Source organism: Schistocerca serialis, chromosome 2, assembly GCF_023864345.2.
Source record: "Schistocerca serialis cubense isolate TAMUIC-IGC-003099 chromosome 2, iqSchSeri2.2, whole genome shotgun sequence".
Lineage (NCBI taxonomy): Eukaryota > Metazoa > Arthropoda > Insecta > Orthoptera > Acrididae > Schistocerca > Schistocerca serialis.
In genome coordinates, this window is record NC_064639.1 from 612,991,921 (window position 1) to 613,010,467 (window position 18,547).

The 18,547-nt window shown below is 38.2% G+C and overlaps 1 protein-coding gene across 1 annotated transcript in view; it reads right to left on the reverse strand.

The window, feature by feature from the left end:
- LOC126457659 (RAD50-interacting protein 1) overlaps positions 1–11,458 on the reverse strand; it is a 121,347-nt gene extending 109,889 nt beyond the window's left edge. Inside the window, exon 1 of the mRNA XM_050094151.1 lies at positions 11,097–11,458. Coding sequence (XP_049950108.1) covers positions 11,097–11,243 — 147 coding nt within the window. The 5' untranslated portion in view covers positions 11,244–11,458. The remainder of the gene's footprint in view (positions 1–11,096) is intronic.
- Positions 11,459–18,547: the final 7,089 nt, after the last annotated feature.

An 18,547-nucleotide genomic window follows, 5' to 3' on the forward strand; every position in this document is an offset into this window, starting at 1 on the left:
AAAGTTTTTATTTTTCCAATATTATGAGAAGGAAAGTTGGTACTCACGATTCAGCAGAGATGCTGAGTCGCAGATAGGCACAACAAAAAGATTTTCACACTTAAAGCTTTCGGCCAATGGCCTTTTGTCAATAGACACACATATGTGCACACACACACTCATGCAAACACAACTCACACACATGACAGCATTCTCAGGCAACTGAAACCACACTGCCTCAGTTGCCTAAGACTGCAGTTGTGTGTGTGTGAGTTGCGTTTGTGTGAGTGTGCGTATGTGTCTATTATTGACAAAAGGCCATTGGCCGAAAGCTTTAAGTGTGAAAATCTTTTTGTTGCGCCTATCTGCGACTCAGTGTCTCCACTATATGGTGAGTAGCAACTTTCCTTCTCATAATATTGTTACATTCCATCCTGGATTTTACATTGTTTTTCATTTTTCCATATTTCGTGTTCAAAAACTTTGGTGCTTGCTTGTTGTGTGGCATATATTCAGTTTCTTTGAATTATATTTGTAGTCCCACTTTTTCCTCAACTTCTTTAAGGATTTCAATTTGTTTCTGAACTGTGGTAATATCCTTAGATAAAACTGCCAGATCATCTGCAGAGACGAGGCAATCTACTCTAATATTACTTCTACCTAACTTGATTCACTGATCTATATTTTGACTCGACTTTTGTTCTTGCCATTCTGTAATTACCTTTTCCAAAACATAGTTAAACAGTAATGGGGGCAAGACTATCTCCCTGTCTACACCAGTCTTTATATCAAATGGTTCAGAAATTTCTCCCATGAATTTAATTTTAGAGCTGGTGTCAGTTAACATTTGTGTAATCAGTGTTAAGAGTTTTATTATCTAGCTCTTTTTCCTTTAAAATTTGGAAAAGAGGTTCACGGTCAACTGAGTTATTGGACTTCTTAATGTCCACAAACGTACATACAATATTGTTACTAGAAATCCTTTGGTGCCTAAGGATTAGTTTTAAATTAAGAATTTGTTCCAGACAGGTTCTGTTTGGTCCACCTTATTCATTGTAACCTTATTCACTACTGAGACACAGGAATCAAAATAATTTTCTTCAAATGAAACTATGTGCTTTCTTGTTTAAGTAACAGTATTTCAGGAGGATGTGTTCTGCTGTTTATACATTCTCCATAATTTAGTACATTGTCAGCTATTTCTTTATTGTGACTTTTCACTTTCCCAATGGATCTGTTGCAAATACACTTCTCAGGTTTGCCACCAGAAAATATTGTGAAAATCCCACAATATTACAGTGATACACTGAGAAACAGGAACCTCTAATTCATGACGGGCACAGTGCAAATTACGGGATGCAGTGCATTGCGGAGATTCAATACGGCTTTCGGCAGCACAGCCATTGCCCCCAGCACGCATGCAGAAGGCCTCTCATTGGCTCCTGGCAGGGGCACTATGAGTGCAGCTTTCATCCAACTGTGGGCGCATCCCCACACATACGTATTTTCTGCTCCTGGTTTGATAGATTTTAATGCCACCACATGACTATCATCAATCATATTTTGCAGCAGTGCCAGCAACTACCATCATCTGATATACTGAGAAACTGTATGGATGAAATATTGTGGGATTTGCACATTAATATCTGGTGGCAAACCCAAGAAGAATATTTACAATTCCTCGTTACTAAAAATCATTGTAGACTTACAAAACATTTGCATATTAATAAAATTACAACACTACATATTGTATGAGCAGCATGAATTAAATGAACTGCGGCATATATCAGAATATGCCTGATCTAAGCAAATTTACTTTTACTTCATTCACGTCTTCAGAAAGGAAATACGCAGTCATTTAAGTTTCTCTCATCTAGGTGAAGCATTTTATTATCCAGATAGGCATGAAATTCCCCACATGAATATCAAGACAACCTAATTTTAAATTCATTTGTACTACATGTCTACAAATATCACCATTTCTCAGTTTGGCTTTCATTAAGGTTTTTACAGACAAAGCAATACAAGACTTCACAAACAATGTGCTAGCAGAAATAAAAAAAATTAATTGTTCTGTTTGTTTATGTTGTAACCTTGCCAAGGCATCCGATTGTAGGGATCACAAAATCCTACTTGGCAAACTAAAATGTTATGACATTAATTACATTCCTCTTCCATGGACGGAGTCTTACATTCATAGCAGAAAGCAGAAGGATGTTATTGACATAGTGTGCCATAGAAAGGGGGAATATAACGTGGGGCCCCACCAGGCTTGGTACTGGGCTCATTCTTGTTCTTAACCTACATAAATTATCTTCCAATGACAAAGTGTTTCCAAAAATTGTAATGTTGGTTCACTACACAAAGACACAAATTGACAGTCTAAACTTAACATTAGGAGACACAGTTCAGATCATAGGTGACCAGGCCTACAAGTGATTCAGTTCAAGTGTCAATCTTACAAAGACTCATATTATGAGGTTTAAAACAAACAGCACTGACCTGAAGCTACAGAAGTAGATATTAACATTCACACACTAAATGAAACACAGTGTGTAAAATTCTATTCCATGATGCCCAGACAGATAAAAAGTTAAAATGGAATCGACACACAAACTACTTAAGCAGCTCTGTTCAGCAAGTTTTACCCTCAGAAGCCCCTCTCACTGTGTTGATCAATTTTTAGTGGCTTCAGCATAAATAACACTAAGCAATGTAGTCATAGCTTATTGTTGCCCAGATGAAGTTTCTATCATTTCATGGTCTTTTATTAATGTATATCTTGACTCAATGCACATTGAAGATTCTCCTATCTAAAATGTATATTTCTTTTCTGTTTAAAAATATAATAATATTCACAGATAAGGCACTTTTGCATGAAGAATCCTTGAATTTGTATGAAATTCAACATGCCTACTTACCCATAGGACATATAATGTAGGCCTACGTTAGATTTCGCAGTGTCAAAGTCTGTATGCTGTCTTTCATCAAAGAAATGCCTCATCTGTTTCCTCCTGTGCCAGCACTGTAGATAATCCAAGGAAGTGCACTAGACAGAAGCTTTGATTTGCTTGCCCTTTAATTGGATCCAGTAACTAACTATACTTTGGTCAAATTATTGTGCCCTCATTTGTTCCAGCCAGGCTCCAATTGCTTGTTGGATCCTATGGGAATACTGGAGGGGACACGCAGCTAAGAACTCTGAGTGACTTGTTGCTTGACCGGATCAGCTGACCAGCTCTAATAAATAGTGCATCAGTATGATTTTCTAGTGATATAGCTACATGCAAGACCAGATTTCCCTAATGCTCTTGTCACAATCATTTCATGGACTGTGATACAAATAGTAACGTTTTACTTATTTTGGAGGGTACACTTTTTGAATTTAAGTAATAAGTATTTTATATCACCAGGAATTTTCTCTCTTTTCCATCAATCAAACTTTTTACTAGTCTCACAATGGTATACAACATTCAAAATTGGACTGACTAGAACTCTGTGTAGAACCCCAATGTGGATGAATCACACTTTCCTGGAGTGTTATTAACTTGGTGAACCATATATTAATCTGTATGGTTATCCCTAGATATTACACAGTTCATAATGTTTTCAGTGATTGGTTTGTGACTAAATGATATTTGCTTATACTGATAGTAAACTGCCATTTTCTGTAACCTTCTTAGGCATACATAGTCATGCATATATTAAGCAGAACTGTGAACTATACTAAAAGCTTTCTAAAAATCAGGAAATATTCCATCAACTTTGAACCCATTATTTTGTGCTTTTTGAGTCTAATGATGATAGAGAACACACATCATTTCTCATAACAGATGTTTGTAGGATCCATATTGACATTTAAAGAGTAATAGAATGTTTCATGGGATCTACACTGCAGGGTTTGAAACAACAACTCAGGCTGAGCATGATATGCTCAGAGGCATGCACTGCCATGTGGTGACTCATCAAGATGGAAGATGGTTGGCACACAGAAAAGACTTGTCATAGCTGATGTGGGCTGCATATATGACGTGGCTGTTTCCACTAGTAACTCTAACGCTGATAGTGTTGGATATTTCAGCAACATGAATGGAAAATGTGCTGAGTGATATGTGAGAAGTCTCACCCTTGTGTCTTTCACATGCATATGACCCAAGGGACAAGGCTTTGGAGCAGAAAAGGCACGAAGACAGATCAGGCTGTTTCATAAATAGGATAGACAGTGGAAAACAACTTTGGGTGAGATAAGGTGGAATTTAGACAGAATATTTGTCATTTCATGGGATGAAAATAGGTACTTGCAGTTCTGCGGACGTCATGTTTCAGCTGTTCTAATCGACAGTGATATTAACAAATAGAGATGTTGACATTTTCTGCTCTAACAGAAAATGGAATGAAAATCCAAGAATATTTATAACAAATTACAATTGATTGCCCAGCAAGGACTCAAACTCAGCTTACAAGACATCTCGGCAGTTTGGATTATCAGGAGTAATTCGTTAATAATTTATTGTCATCTAACATCATCTTTCACACACTTGGTAGCTGCTGGTGATCTCTGGCACCAATTCCCTTCGCACTGATTATTGTAACTTGTCTACTGTTTGCTTAAATATTTGCATTACCATTTGGATTATTTGCTGTGGTTGTTCCATGCATGCATATATAACTGTTCCCTTACAAATACAGATGGTTGGAGAATGGATGCAAGTCCAAAACTAATCACCATCAATAAATCTAGGTGACTTCTTTATGCAACTTACGATGGCACTCCGACCATTTATTTCATTTCTTCACATCTGAAGCTGTGACCCACATCCAGCATAAGCTCCTTCAGAGCATGGCATCAGCATCGCACCACCACCTCCTGTTTTCTGTTGAATAAATCAATTATAAACATGTCTGTAGGTGGCCAATAGGAGGCTCGAGAAAGGGATGATGTGATGTTGCTGGCCACATCTTGGAAAGCAGAGTGCAGTTGAGTTTCTCTCTTGGTTTCCAGCTTTCACATACAGCAGACAGCTTCCTGCCAGCTGGCTCTGCACTGCATGACCAGCCGCCAGTGAAACTTGATGTGAACCACGTTCACTCCATCGTCCTACTGCTTATCTCACATCTGACATCAATTTATACAGTGTAGTGGATTATGGTCAGGATGATACAGGATGGCTATCAGAAGGCAGTTGTTTCAAAATGAAAGGCCACAAAGATTTATTAACTCATCAACTATTTATCATCATTTGTTTTATAGTGTGACAATGATGAACAAATGACTGGATGGATGAATTTGAGCTGATGACTTGCTCGACAAAGAAAAAATTAAGAGAACTTTTACGATGAAAAAATACAGAATTAGAGGTACAATTCAGTTACTAATAAAACATTCAGTCATTTAGAAGGAATCTCGCACTCTGAAGTGCATTGTGTACAGCTTTGTAGCTTCCTGACAGATTAAAACCATGTGCCATACCTGGCCTTGAATTGGAACTTGTCTTTGGTTGGCAATGGTCCTACTGGCTGACCCATCTGTGCATGATTTGTGACCCTCTCCTCCCTCGCAGCTTCACTTTTGTCAGTACCTCTCTCCTGCTTCCCAAACTTCACAATTGCTTTCTCACATAATTCCCTGAATTAGTACTCCTTTCTTCCAGGAATGCCTTTGTGAAGTCTGGAAAGTAGGACAGAGGTACTGACAGAAATGAAGCTGAGAGGACAGATCACAACTCATGCTCTGATAGGGCATACAGTAAGAGTATTAACACCTCCAAAATATAAATTTTTTAGGTCTTAAGTCAAAATGTGTGTACAAGTCATCAGCTGTAAACCTAACAACACAAATAAAACGTCTAACAGGAACAGAGCTATATTTCAAATTCAAATTAAAGTTATTTCTCCATAACAAATAACCCTATACCACACTGTAATTCATAGTCATAAATTAGAAAGGTTTGTATCACCAGGATACAGCCATAGTCGTATACACGGTCCTCACACTTAGTGTGCCCACTGCCTATGTTGGGTGTTAATGTGTAATAACCACTCACAGAGAGCAGATGGCAGCACTAGCAACGGATGATGTTTAAAGCATGTTGGGGAACGCAGAAAACAGTGCAGTCATTGATTTAATGTGGAAACAGAGTGATTTATCTCACATCCATAGAGGCATGATTATTGGCTTTTGGGCCAAGGGTGGAAGCATTTCCAAAATGGCTAAGTTTGTAAACTGTTCTAATGCCGCCATGATTAAAGTATACCAAGCAAGGCAAAATAGTGCAATCCAAAACTGGCACTGAGGCATCATCAGTCACATATGGCAGAGGTGAACAACAACTGCAAAGATATGTACGGGCGAACAGGAGTGCTACTGTTGAGCAACTGACCACCCAGATGAACCAAGGGGCTACCAGCGGTGTCTCCTCAATGATTGTTTAGTCCCTTTACCCTACACAGCAACCAATGAATTCTCAATGACCATTCAGCGAACATTGCTGCATGTGTGCATCTGCAGCAGGCACCTGGTTCATGCCCCCATACTAAGTGCTGTTCATTGGTGACAAGGCTGGAATTTGCTCGCCTGCTTTTCAACTGGTCATCCACTGAATGGCGACAGTGGCCTTTTCAGACGAATCAAATTTTATGCTCCATCAGACAGATGGCCGTTGGCATGTAAGACCCTATAACATCGGCGGACAGATCCAGGCTGGAGGAGAGAGCATTATGTTCTGTGGCATTCCCTGGATGATCTCATCATTCTGGAAGGCACTGATCGTCAACACAAGTATGCACATCTATCCTTGGGGACGATGTTCACTCCACATACAGTTTGTTTCTTCCTTGACATGATGACATCTACCAACAGGAGATTGCAATCTGTCAGACAGTTCACAGCATACATATGTGGTTCAAAGAACACCAGGATGAGCTTACTGTACTCGCTTCACCACAAATTTCCCCAGATTTAAAAACAATCGAGTCCCAAACAAGAAAAGAAATTCTAGTAAACAAGGGCTCTATATTGCATACCTTAAGAGTTATGACCACTTGTTCATTATTGCTACAGTAAAACACATATCTTCTTCCGAAGGTCATTGCATTTCAGAGCCCATGTTTCCTGAAAACTTTTTCTTGTTTTGGACAGCACTCCCTCCTCCAAAAATAAGGAAAGCAAAGAACTTGCAGCAGAAGAGATTTGTTTCACAGTACTGATGAAAAGTGCTCATAGCTGTTGAGGTTTGCAATTTAGAGCCCATGTTTATCAGACTATTTTGCTTTGAATGATCATTCCTATCACATCTCTCAATATTGGCCATTCTTCCTTGGACACCTTGCATAAACATGGCAAAGAAATATTTTAGTTAGGTTTTTTTCCTGGTAAATAAGTTAATACAGAAGTTTTGACACTACTTTGCACCTGACAGCAAATTTACAAGTATATATCAACAAGATAATAGATTTCTTCTGAAGTAATTTTTTATGTCAGACTAACTGGCAATGAGCATACATACCAACAGATTTAAAAATGAAAACATGAGAGATTAGAAGCATTTTTAATGTGCATTTCTTCATTGTTTATATAGACAATCTGGAAACAACTTTGTTTCATAAATATTCAACTTATTATGAAAATAAAAAAAGGACAGATTCCTAACAAGGAACACAAAACCAGGATGAGAACTTTAAACAGAAGTTTGCTACCTTTTGGGGATCATTTGGATTGGCTGTCAAAACCTTTAAAAAGAAAACCAAGAATCATAAATTCATAAGTAACAGCGGGTAAATGAAGAGGAAGAAAGATTGGGTTTAAGGTCCCATTGACATCAACTGAGCACAAGCTCAGACCATTTCAAGGATGAGGAAGAAATTTGGCAGTGTCCTTTCATAGGAACCATCCCAGCTGCTGTCTGGAGGAATTAAGGGAAATCACAGAAAACCTAAATCTGTATGGCCCGATGCACATTTGAACTGTCATCCTCCTGAATGAGAGTGCAGTTGGTTAAATGAAGAGACTGCACCTTTTTATTAAAATAAATAAAGACTACAGAAGGTGCTTTTCTAAGAAAGAAATTACAAGAATAAGCTTACATTAATGACGTATGTTAGTGAATATGAAACAAAAATATTATAATGTTATACTGAAATAGAAACAACTAATCAGACAGAATAAAATCAGCAAGAAGCTGGGTGCAAAAGCTTGTTACATATCTCAAGGGATAACTAGTGAAGTGTTGCTAAATATACAATTCCAGAAATTGGTTAGTGATTCGAAACCAAAAACAAGTATTGAACTAGAATACATTACAAGGACCTTGCAACATACCAGTATTTACTTGTACAGCTTTCAGGGGCACGTAGCTAACTGTTGCTAGCTAACTGTTGCATTGAAGGTGATATATCCATTGCAATTTTGTAACTGGGTCTTTCAGTAGCACTACATATGTTTTATATTGGAATGGTGGTGCCCATGATTTTATCATAAGCAAAAACTAACAACTGTATTAAAAAGGAACAACAGAAAGATATGAAACCAAACATAAGAGCAGCCCCAAAGCAGTTCTTTGTGAGAATAGGCGTCACTCAAATACGGTATTTAATCTAGGAGCTAGAATCGCTATGTGTAAGACAAATAGTGAACAAGTTGTTCTAGTCTTACCTGGAAAACAGTATGCAAAACTTAGAGATAATTCACACATAAGATGATGATAAATTTTTATTAGAACAATTGTCAGGCGAGGACATAAACATAGGAGTTCTTCAGGGTAATATATTGCGTCCAATTCTGTTCTTCATATTAATGACGTCCCAGACATTATGAGACATAAAGGGAAAGTGCTCTTTGCTAATAACTGTGACATCATAGTCACTGACAAACACTAGAGCTATTAAAGACAGCAAATGAAACCCTCAGGGATGTTTACGATTAAGCAGTATGTAATAAGAACATAAAGAAAAAGCAAAGTATGCACTTGAGAATAATAAGGAAAAACAACTCTTTCGCATTAAGTGTAGATGATATTCTATAGATTGTCAGTTAACATGGAATGAACACACAAAAGATATTTCCAAAAGAATGTCATCAGCATGTCGTGCTCTAAGTAGTGTTTAATAATCGATTTGTAGCAACCAAGGTCTTGCGCTGGCATACTATTTCTAGATATACTCAGTTCTTCGCTATGGTATTCTTTTCTAGGGATTGAAAGTGAAATAAGGACACAGTTTTCAAACTGTAGAAGAGAGCCACAAAAATAACAACAAGGGGCGGTAGTTGTGCACATTGTAAAAAGCTATTTAAAAAAAAACCTGGGCACTATTATTGAAACGTGTGAGTAGGAACATCAACCAATCTATGGTGCATATCAGGAAATTTTGTGTTTTGTTCATATTCAGCAACTGTATTTAATGGTTTGAAATAATCAGCAACCATTTGCACAAAATAAATTTTATTTCCCTGACTGGTTTCAGGCACCTACTGCCCTACTGAAGGTTATAACTATTACATGATTTTCTTACAGCACTATGAACCACATGACCACAGCAATATGCTGCATGCATCTTATTTTTGACACTCACAGGTAATGTGATTTGTTACAACCTTCTAAAGAAGAGCAGCAGATGCCTAAAACCACTTAAGGAAGTAAAATTCCTTTTGTGCAACTAGTAGCTAATTATTTCAATAAACAGAATGGAAAACTTTACTATGGATTGCACTGACAGTTCTATCCATAATCAAGGAACATGGACCAGTTTGGACTTACATTTACCAAGAGAAAACAAATAAAAAACTCAAAACAGTTTTTTCTATTAGAGAATAAAGTTGTATACTGTAACCAAGGGCATGAAAGGCTACTAAAATACCTCTGTTCAAAATGGCAGCTAAAACATTCTTCAGCTAATTAATGTATACTACACAGTTAAAGATATTTAAGAGAGCTCAGAGTGGTGGCTAATTATGAAAGGGGGTCACTACGACACCATCTCACATTATGCCATCACAGTATAACGTTTTTACGAGAAAATCGTGTGTCAAGATCTAAAGCGCATGATACTGTCTTGTCATTCTCCTGGACTCAACATCTCACTCGCGATGGGGGGATTCTGACTCAGGTTTTCGCGTTGACAGATGGAAGTTAAGGAAGAATTACATGAAGCATAATTGAATGTTAAGCAGGCTGGAGTTGGTTTTCCAAACAGACTGCAGTTAGTGCAAGAGGCACAGAGGTGTCTATAGGGACTTCACTCTAGCAGGACATGATTGAACGACTGCATCAATATACATGATGTATAATCCCAGAACAAAGAACAGTAATGTTCGCTATATCTTCAGTGTTTAAGCAGTCTGCTACTTGACTGTTGTGTACAGAGATGTGTATGTGTCGTTTCATTTAAGAGCAATAAAGTAGTATTCACAGTGTATACCCCATTAGCACTTTATTCTGCACGACTCCTACTACGTATTACCTACACCTCTTTATGGTCCAGAAGTCAGCAGCAGATGTCCTCAGTGTGTGCTGCAAAGAGGAGCAAAACTATATTTTCTATTATAAGGTATCCGGAGCAAAATGTGCGTAAATCAAAGAGTGTTGTATAGTATGGACAAACCGAATAAGATGGTGTAGCCGTTGTGACACTGACTTAATATTCGGGAGGATGGAGTTCACTCTGTACAGCTACCCTGACTTAGGTTTTCCATGATATTCCTAAATCACTTCAGCCAACTTTCCTACCATCATAAACCATACTTAGCTTTTTTGTGTGTGTCAATGTTTTAAGCAACAGATTTTCATTATATTACCATGTCAACTCCCAAATCATGGTGAGACGATCCTTGAATGTATAAAAATAGGTAACTAAATCTGACATGTGACTAGAGCATAAAATATTCTTATGTACGCAATTCCTGCAAAACGCGCAAACGTTCCAGAATTATGATGGGTATCTCTACAGTCACATTTTAAATTGGACGCACAGATAAAGGTCACTGGTGTTATTATATTTCAGCTTTATGGCGAAGCAGTCAACACTTCAAAAACATGATAAATAAGCTATTTTGCCGTACAATGCACCGCATCTGTTATAATGACTTGCAGAAAGGGCTGAATATCAGTATATTTTAGGCTTACCGAATTCTCTATAGCTTCTTTTTCTTCCATTAATTTATTCCGTAATTCGTGACATTTATAGAGATTATTTGTATCGCTTCCGAATTCAATATTAAGTTTAGAAATAACTTTTTGACGCAAATCTGTTTCCATTCTTCCAATATACATCCACGTATCGGCACTTCGCTCTTAGAACACAAATCGATATTCTTGCAAGAAGGTTCGGAAATCGTACATTGCCGTTTTGAAGGAGAGGGAGGCCAATTGATTTAAAAACAAAATCACGAGTAATAATTACTTTCCTTATACCATATGCCAGAATGCCACGTTTATTTGTTTTGATACTTCACTAGTAGTATACAATTCGAAACTATATACTTTGAAGATTGACAAGTTGTCCTCAAGTCAGAGAGGTCGTTTATTTCCCTTCGCTTATGCTCGGTTTACACTAGCAAGTTATTGCAGCAATTTACTTGCGCGGAGGAACTCGCCGCGCGATTTGCGAGTGTAAACATATCGCCAAGTCGACTTGCGACCGTAGCAATTTATTGCAGAAGTGACTTGCTGTACGTTTTCCACTTCCAGTGTGAACGCCACGCAAGAAGTATCTGCAAGTAACTTGCAGCTTTTAGGATTTATTTCTATTTCCTGCAAGTAGGAAGCGCAAGTTGTATGTATGTCGTCTGCATAACACTCATATTTTACATTTTACATACTGTGGTGACTTAATTTTATGCAACCATCTTACGTATTATATGCAAACAAATTTCAGAAATGGAGAAGAAACGGGAATGGATGAAGCAGGATGCAGAACATTTTACTGACGGCGTGGAGAGCTACCCCGAAATACAGAACGTGCATAACCGAGACCTTAAGGATAGAGTGAAGAAGATGAGCGCATTAAATGAAATCTCGTCGATATTCGACACATCTATAAAAGAAGTACTTAGAAAATAGCATAACTTGAAGACACAACCCCTTTGCCACCTGCATCCACTCGCTTGTTGTTTTAGGAGTCTAGAAAAAGATGATGTGTAATCATTATATGTTCTATTTACTTCGCTTGTCAATTTCCATTTTATGAGCATTAGAAAAAAAAAACAATTTTATAAGCATATCATTCTGTAAAATTCAGTTTATTTCAACAAAAATTTAATTTAATTGTTGTGTTTTCACATACCTGCAAATAATTTTCCCTTTTCAAAACGTTAAAAATGGCTCTACATACATCGGGTACGATCAGAAAAATAGTGCTGACGGGAGTATGAAACAAGTACATTAGGGACTTGTATGAGTCTCCTACAAGGAAAAGATTTCAAAATTCAAACTTTTTTTGGTTGTGTGTTTCACATAAATAAATGAAATGCCTATTTTATTCGTAGCTCACCGGTGGCTATAAATCATAGAGTGAGTAGCAAACGTTCCTTTGCTGAAATAGCATTACCGAAGTTTGATATGACGGGCACTATTAACACCAACAAATACTCCAGATCATTTGAGGACATTCTGCAAAAGTTTTCAAAAGTATCCATGCTCTCGATAGTCAGTTCTTGCAAAAGGTTATTACAGGCACCATTTTGCGATCTTCTCATTATCTACTCTCTAACCCAAATACTTCTCTTTTTCTTTTTCACGTTTTGCATTGCAATTACAAGAGCTGTAGCATATCTCACCCGCCTACTTGTCATTTTACACTTTGGCTGACACTCGTAGTGGTACTGAAAGCATATGTAAACAGTATCAGCAAGTTATTGACGCAAGTTTCTTGCCAAAGAACTTGCGGAAGAATCTTGCTTAATTCTTGAGCTGCTGTGTAAACACAGCTGCAAGCGGCTAGCAATAACTTGCAGCAATAACTTCTGCAAGCGACTTGCTAGTCTAAACCCACCTTTAAAGGCCAACTCAGACTGGCCGGCACTTTTCGTCAAAGCAGACATGGGGGGGAACATTATAGGGATTTGGGGTAACATGCTCTTTGTTAGCTTCGAGCGCTTCAAGTTTATCTATCCATCGACTGGCATTCTTATTATTTATGGTCTCCCCAATTTTGTAATAAAAAGAATAGCAGATGTAACAGTGCATCCACTCTGTTCTCTTATGAACCGTATGTTTGTCAGTGGCTGTTTCCCTTCATCCTTAAAAATGGCAGTCGTTACTCCACTGCACAAGAAAGGTGACAAGTCTTGTCCTAATAATTACCGCCCAATCTCCCTTGTAGCCATCATATCAAAAGTAGTGAAATATTGCATACAGCTCCAAATTAGTCAACATCTGTCTGTGAATAATATTCTTAGTGACTCTCAGTATGGTTTCAGGTCCGGCCTGTCAACGGCAAAAGCAGTTGAAGATGTTGTTTCATATATATTGTCATCATTCGAATCAGTTAATGCCACTCTTGTGGACCTCAGCAAGGCATTTGACTCTGTCAGTCACAGGATACTACTAGAAAAACTGCACTGCTATGGTATTAGAGGCTCAGACCTATCTCTGACCAGATCCTATCTGTGCGACAGAAAATAAATTGTGCATTATAACAATATGAGGTCAAATGCCTTGGATATCATGCATGGTGTACCACAAGGCTCTGTGTTTGGACCTTTACTTTTTATAATATATGTAAATGACTTGCCCAGCACCATGCTTTGTAAATCCACACTCTGTGCAAATGATACAACTTTTGTTACAGCAGGGAAAGATTTAGGAAAATTAAACGAGAAAAGTGAGGCTCATCTCAGAGCAGCCATCAAGTGGTTCTAGTTAAATGACTGCATATAAATCATGATAAAACTGTAAATATTCTCTTTAGCTTGTGTGTTAAGAGTGATAAGATTGATTGTGTCTCAGCTGAACTACTTGGGATCCATCTTGACTCAAAATTAACGTGGAAGAGTCATACCGATTATATTTGTACTAAGTTAGCACGTGTGACATATTTGTTAGGTAAACTATGGTCATGTGTTAGTGGTAAGTTAATACTCAATGCATACTATGCCTTTTTCCACACCCATTTAACATATGCCACTTTGTTGTGGGGAAACTCACCCGGAGCAAAACAAGTTTTCATTTGGCAAAAGAAGGCAGTCAGGTGCGTCCATGGAGTCAGAAATAACGAGTCTTGTAGACCATATTTCAAAAATCTAAAAATACTAACAGTTGCAGCCCTCTTTATACTAAGTTGTCTGATACGCACAAAAGAAAACCAACAGTCACAAACTACGACAATCTATCCATCACCATGACACATGTATAAAACAGCAAATTGACATCCCAGTTGCTAAAGAAAACTCAAGATAGTTACAGATACATGGGAGTAAAACTATTTAACATGTTGCCAATAGAGGCACATAATGTGTCACTGAATGAGTTAAAAGTGTCACAAAGAAATGTCTTAGAGAAAAAGCTTTTTATGCAATAGAAGAGTTTATAATGTGCACTAAAGATGATCTTAAGTACCGGTACTAATATAGTTTCACTTAGATTAAACTTATAGATGTAAATATAATGCAAATACCTTGTGGGGCATCAAGGACAAATTTTTGTGTCTTATTAGACAATAATGATCTACAAAATATTACACCATTTCTGTTAGTCATGTAAACTGTGTATGTACACAAATGACGACATCAATTGCATTTTTAATGCCTAAAGATGGATAATAAAAATAAATAAATTATTGCCTGATTTTTAGTCTTCCACATTTGTTTTCGTTTCGTAGTTAACACGGCTCCAACAGCTTGCGTCACAGTTCGGGAAATCTCGTGTTCTGTTCTATCTTTTGATCAGCCTGCGGTCTATTGACTTTTATTGGGACTAGGATTTTTAACCCTTTAACTGCTCTGGGCGTGTTAATGCGCGCGCCTTTGTACCTGTCTCTGTGTGCTCTGAACATGTGTTCAGAGTATAAGGTAGAAGGACTGGTGGGGCGCGTAAACACGTTCAGAGCACACAGGGACAGGTACAAAGGCGCGTGCGTTAATACTTCCAGAACAGTTAAAGGATTAATACATTATGGATTTTAACAGTAAAAATAGCTGTGAAACACGCACTGAAATATCTTCTAGGATTCAGGTCGCGCGTAACAACGGAAACTAATAAACAAATAAAAGGTTGTAATCATGATTCTGTGTAGTTCCCGAGATCGCGATCGTCCCGGGATGTGGTCAGTTCTGATGGCATTACCTCAAAAACGAGTCATTCCGTTGTCTTTTACCCTCACGACAAAAGTTATAGTACTTTATTGTGACGCAATTCGTTATTTAATTCTTGATTAGTTTCTTGATTCTTTCATCTGAAATTTTCCATCTTGTTCTCAAACTGATTAAAATCACGTAACGTTTTTATCCGTTTCTCAAATATGTGAACAGGGATTGAATTGCCCATTTGTAACTTACTTTGTAAACCATTACCTCCTCTCTTAATCAAGCATTATACTGGGTTCAGACAAAATTTTTTGGAGGATAACATTTTTCGTCTTTGTCTGTTACTTTTACTTAAAAATTAATATAAATGTTTCTTATATCCATACATATATGCATACATATTCTATGAGACCGCGTATTTTAAATTTGTTCAAACGTAGCATCAGTATGTGCAGCGTAGGATTTTGCACTGCCGTAGCTTATTGTTGTGGCTAGTTCGTAGTTTCGTGCACATCCCTTGCAATCTCGCTGCACGCGATTGTTCGATCATGCTCTATATTGTTTCGAACGCTGCGAAGAATCGGGAAATCTCGACCCGTTCGAACACGAATATCGTTTGCCCAGCTCTAGTTAACAGAATTTGATTTCATCGCAGTGTACTGGTGATTACTACTTCCCGTGTGAATTGAACTATTCGAGTATCATTGTAAATATGTTACTCCTATCTTGATTGCGTTCTTCTCGCATCCGTAATATTGGGCGGGGTTTCCAAATTAGTTTTTGTTTCACATAAAAACAAGAGCTGCTTGGTAGCCTGCGGAGTGTTATTGCATACGAATCTGCTCGATTTAAATCAATTATAAGTATACTGCTAGTATTCTACGTTATTTTTGTTTGCATCCGTTTTCCGTACTTTTTCGCATTTAATGGAAAACTAAATCACTCATTTATATTAACATCACACTCTGTAAGGCACCTAATGGTGTGTGGCGGAGGGTGCTTTCGGTACCACTATCTGATCCCTCCAGTCCTGTTCCATTCGCGAATAGTGTGTGGGAAGAATGATTGTCGGTAAGCCCTTGTATTGGCTCTCTAATTTCTCGAATTTTCTCCATGTGGTCAATACGTGAGATGTATTTGAGGGGAAGTAATATATAGTCTGACTCCTGAAAAGTGCTGTTCCAAAATTTCAGTAGGAAATCTTTTCGTTATGCATAACGCCTCTCTTGTAATGTCAGCCAGTGGAGTTTGTTTAGCGTCTCCGTAACGCCCTCTCGCCAGCTAAGCGATCCCGTGACGGCATGCCTCTCTTCGTTGGATCTTCTCTATCTCCTCTATCAATCCTACCTGATAGGGATCCCAGATAAGGCCACATCTTTCGTGGATGAGTTACATTTCTTTAAGATTCTTTTGATGAATCTGAGCGTGGTGTCTGCTTTACCCACTATCTGTTTTATATGGTGATTCCACTTACGGTAGCTCTGAATAGTTACGCCTATATATGTCATGGCAGATGCTGTCTCCAGCTGTTTATCATCAATAGAGTAACTGTACAGTACTGGATATCTTTTCCTATGTATGCTCAATATGTTACATTTATTTACTTTCAGGGTCAACTGCCAGAGTCTGCACCATTCATCAGTTCTCTGCAGGTCGTTCTGCAAATTCTTACTATCTTCTGGCATTGCTACTTTCGTATAAACAACTGCATCATCTGGGAATAGCCTTAAATAGTATCCAACACTTTCTACTAGATCATTTATGTATATATTGTAAACAGCAACGGTTCTGTCACACTTCCCTATGCCACTTCGAATATTACCTTTACATTTGTCGATTTTGTTCCGTTAAGAGCGACGTGTTGAGTTCTGTCTGCAAGAAAATCTTGAAGCCAACCGCAATTCTGCTCCGTATTTTTTTTTTCATTAAACGCAAATGGTGGACAGTGTCAAATGCCTTACTGAAATCAAGGAACAGGGCACGAACCTGAGCGCCGTTGTCCACTGTGCTGTGGATCTCATGGAGGAACAGAGCGAGCTGAGTTTCGCAGGATCTCAGTTTGCGAAATCCATGTTGATTTTTTTTTTTTAGAGGAGATTTTCATTTCCCAGAAAGTCGTAATTCTTGTGCATAAAACATGTTCCACAATTCTACAACAGATTGACGGCAACATGTAGGCCTTTCTTGAAAACGGGAATGATTTGCACTTTTTTCCGTTCGTTAGGTACCTTTCGTTTGTCAAGCGATCTACAATAAATTGCTGCTAGAAGGGGAGCAAGCTTTTCTCATAATCTTTACAGAATCTTATAGGTATCTCATCTGGTCCTGAAGCCTTTCCACTAATAAGCTAGGGTGATGTCCTTAGGTTAGTTAGGTTTAAGTAGTTCTAAGTTCTAGGGGACTGATGACCGTAGATGTTAAGTCCCATAGTGCTCAGAGCCATTTGAACCATTTTTGAACTAATAAGCTATTGTAGCTGCTTTTCAATTCCGCGGTCGGTTATCTCAATATCTGCCATTTCGACGTTCGTATGACGATTGAAAGGAGGGACAGTGTTACCATCTTCCACAGTGATACAACTTCGGATGACTGAATTCAGTATTTCGGCCTTCTCTCTGTTATCTTCCTTTTCGGTGCTGGTGTGATCGCTGAGAGAATGAATAGATGTTTTTGACCCACCTACTGATTTTACATATGACCAAAACCTCTTAGGGTTTTTACTCAGGTCGGTTGGCAAAGTCTTACTTTCAAAATCATTGAATGCTTCTCTCATTGCTCTCCTTACACTCATTTTGTTTCGTTCAGCTTTTGTTTGTCAGCTGTGTTTTTACTTCTCTTGACTCTCAGATGAAGTGCTCTTTGTTTACGTAGCACTTTTCTAACATGGCTAAAATGGCTCTAGGCACTATGGGAATTAACATTTGAGGTCATCAGTCCTCTAGACTTAGAACTACTTAAACCTAACTAACCTAAGGACATCACACACATCCATGCCCGAGGCAGGATTCGAACCTGCGCCCAGAACCGCTCGGTCACAGCGGCCTGCATAGCAGAGCTATTAAACCATGATGGGTCTTTCCCATCGCTTAAAACCTTACTCGGGACATACTTGTCTAGGGCATATTGAACGATGCCTTTGATTTTTTTCCATTTGCTCTCCACATTTTCGTCCTCATCACCTAACATTTGATGCTGACCGCTGAGATATTCTGAAATTTGTATCCCGTCACCCTTGCTGAGTAGATATAGCTTCCTACCTTTCTGAACATTCCTTGTAGCACCCATCGTCATAGATGCTGTCGCAGCCTTATGATCACTGATACCCTCTTCTGC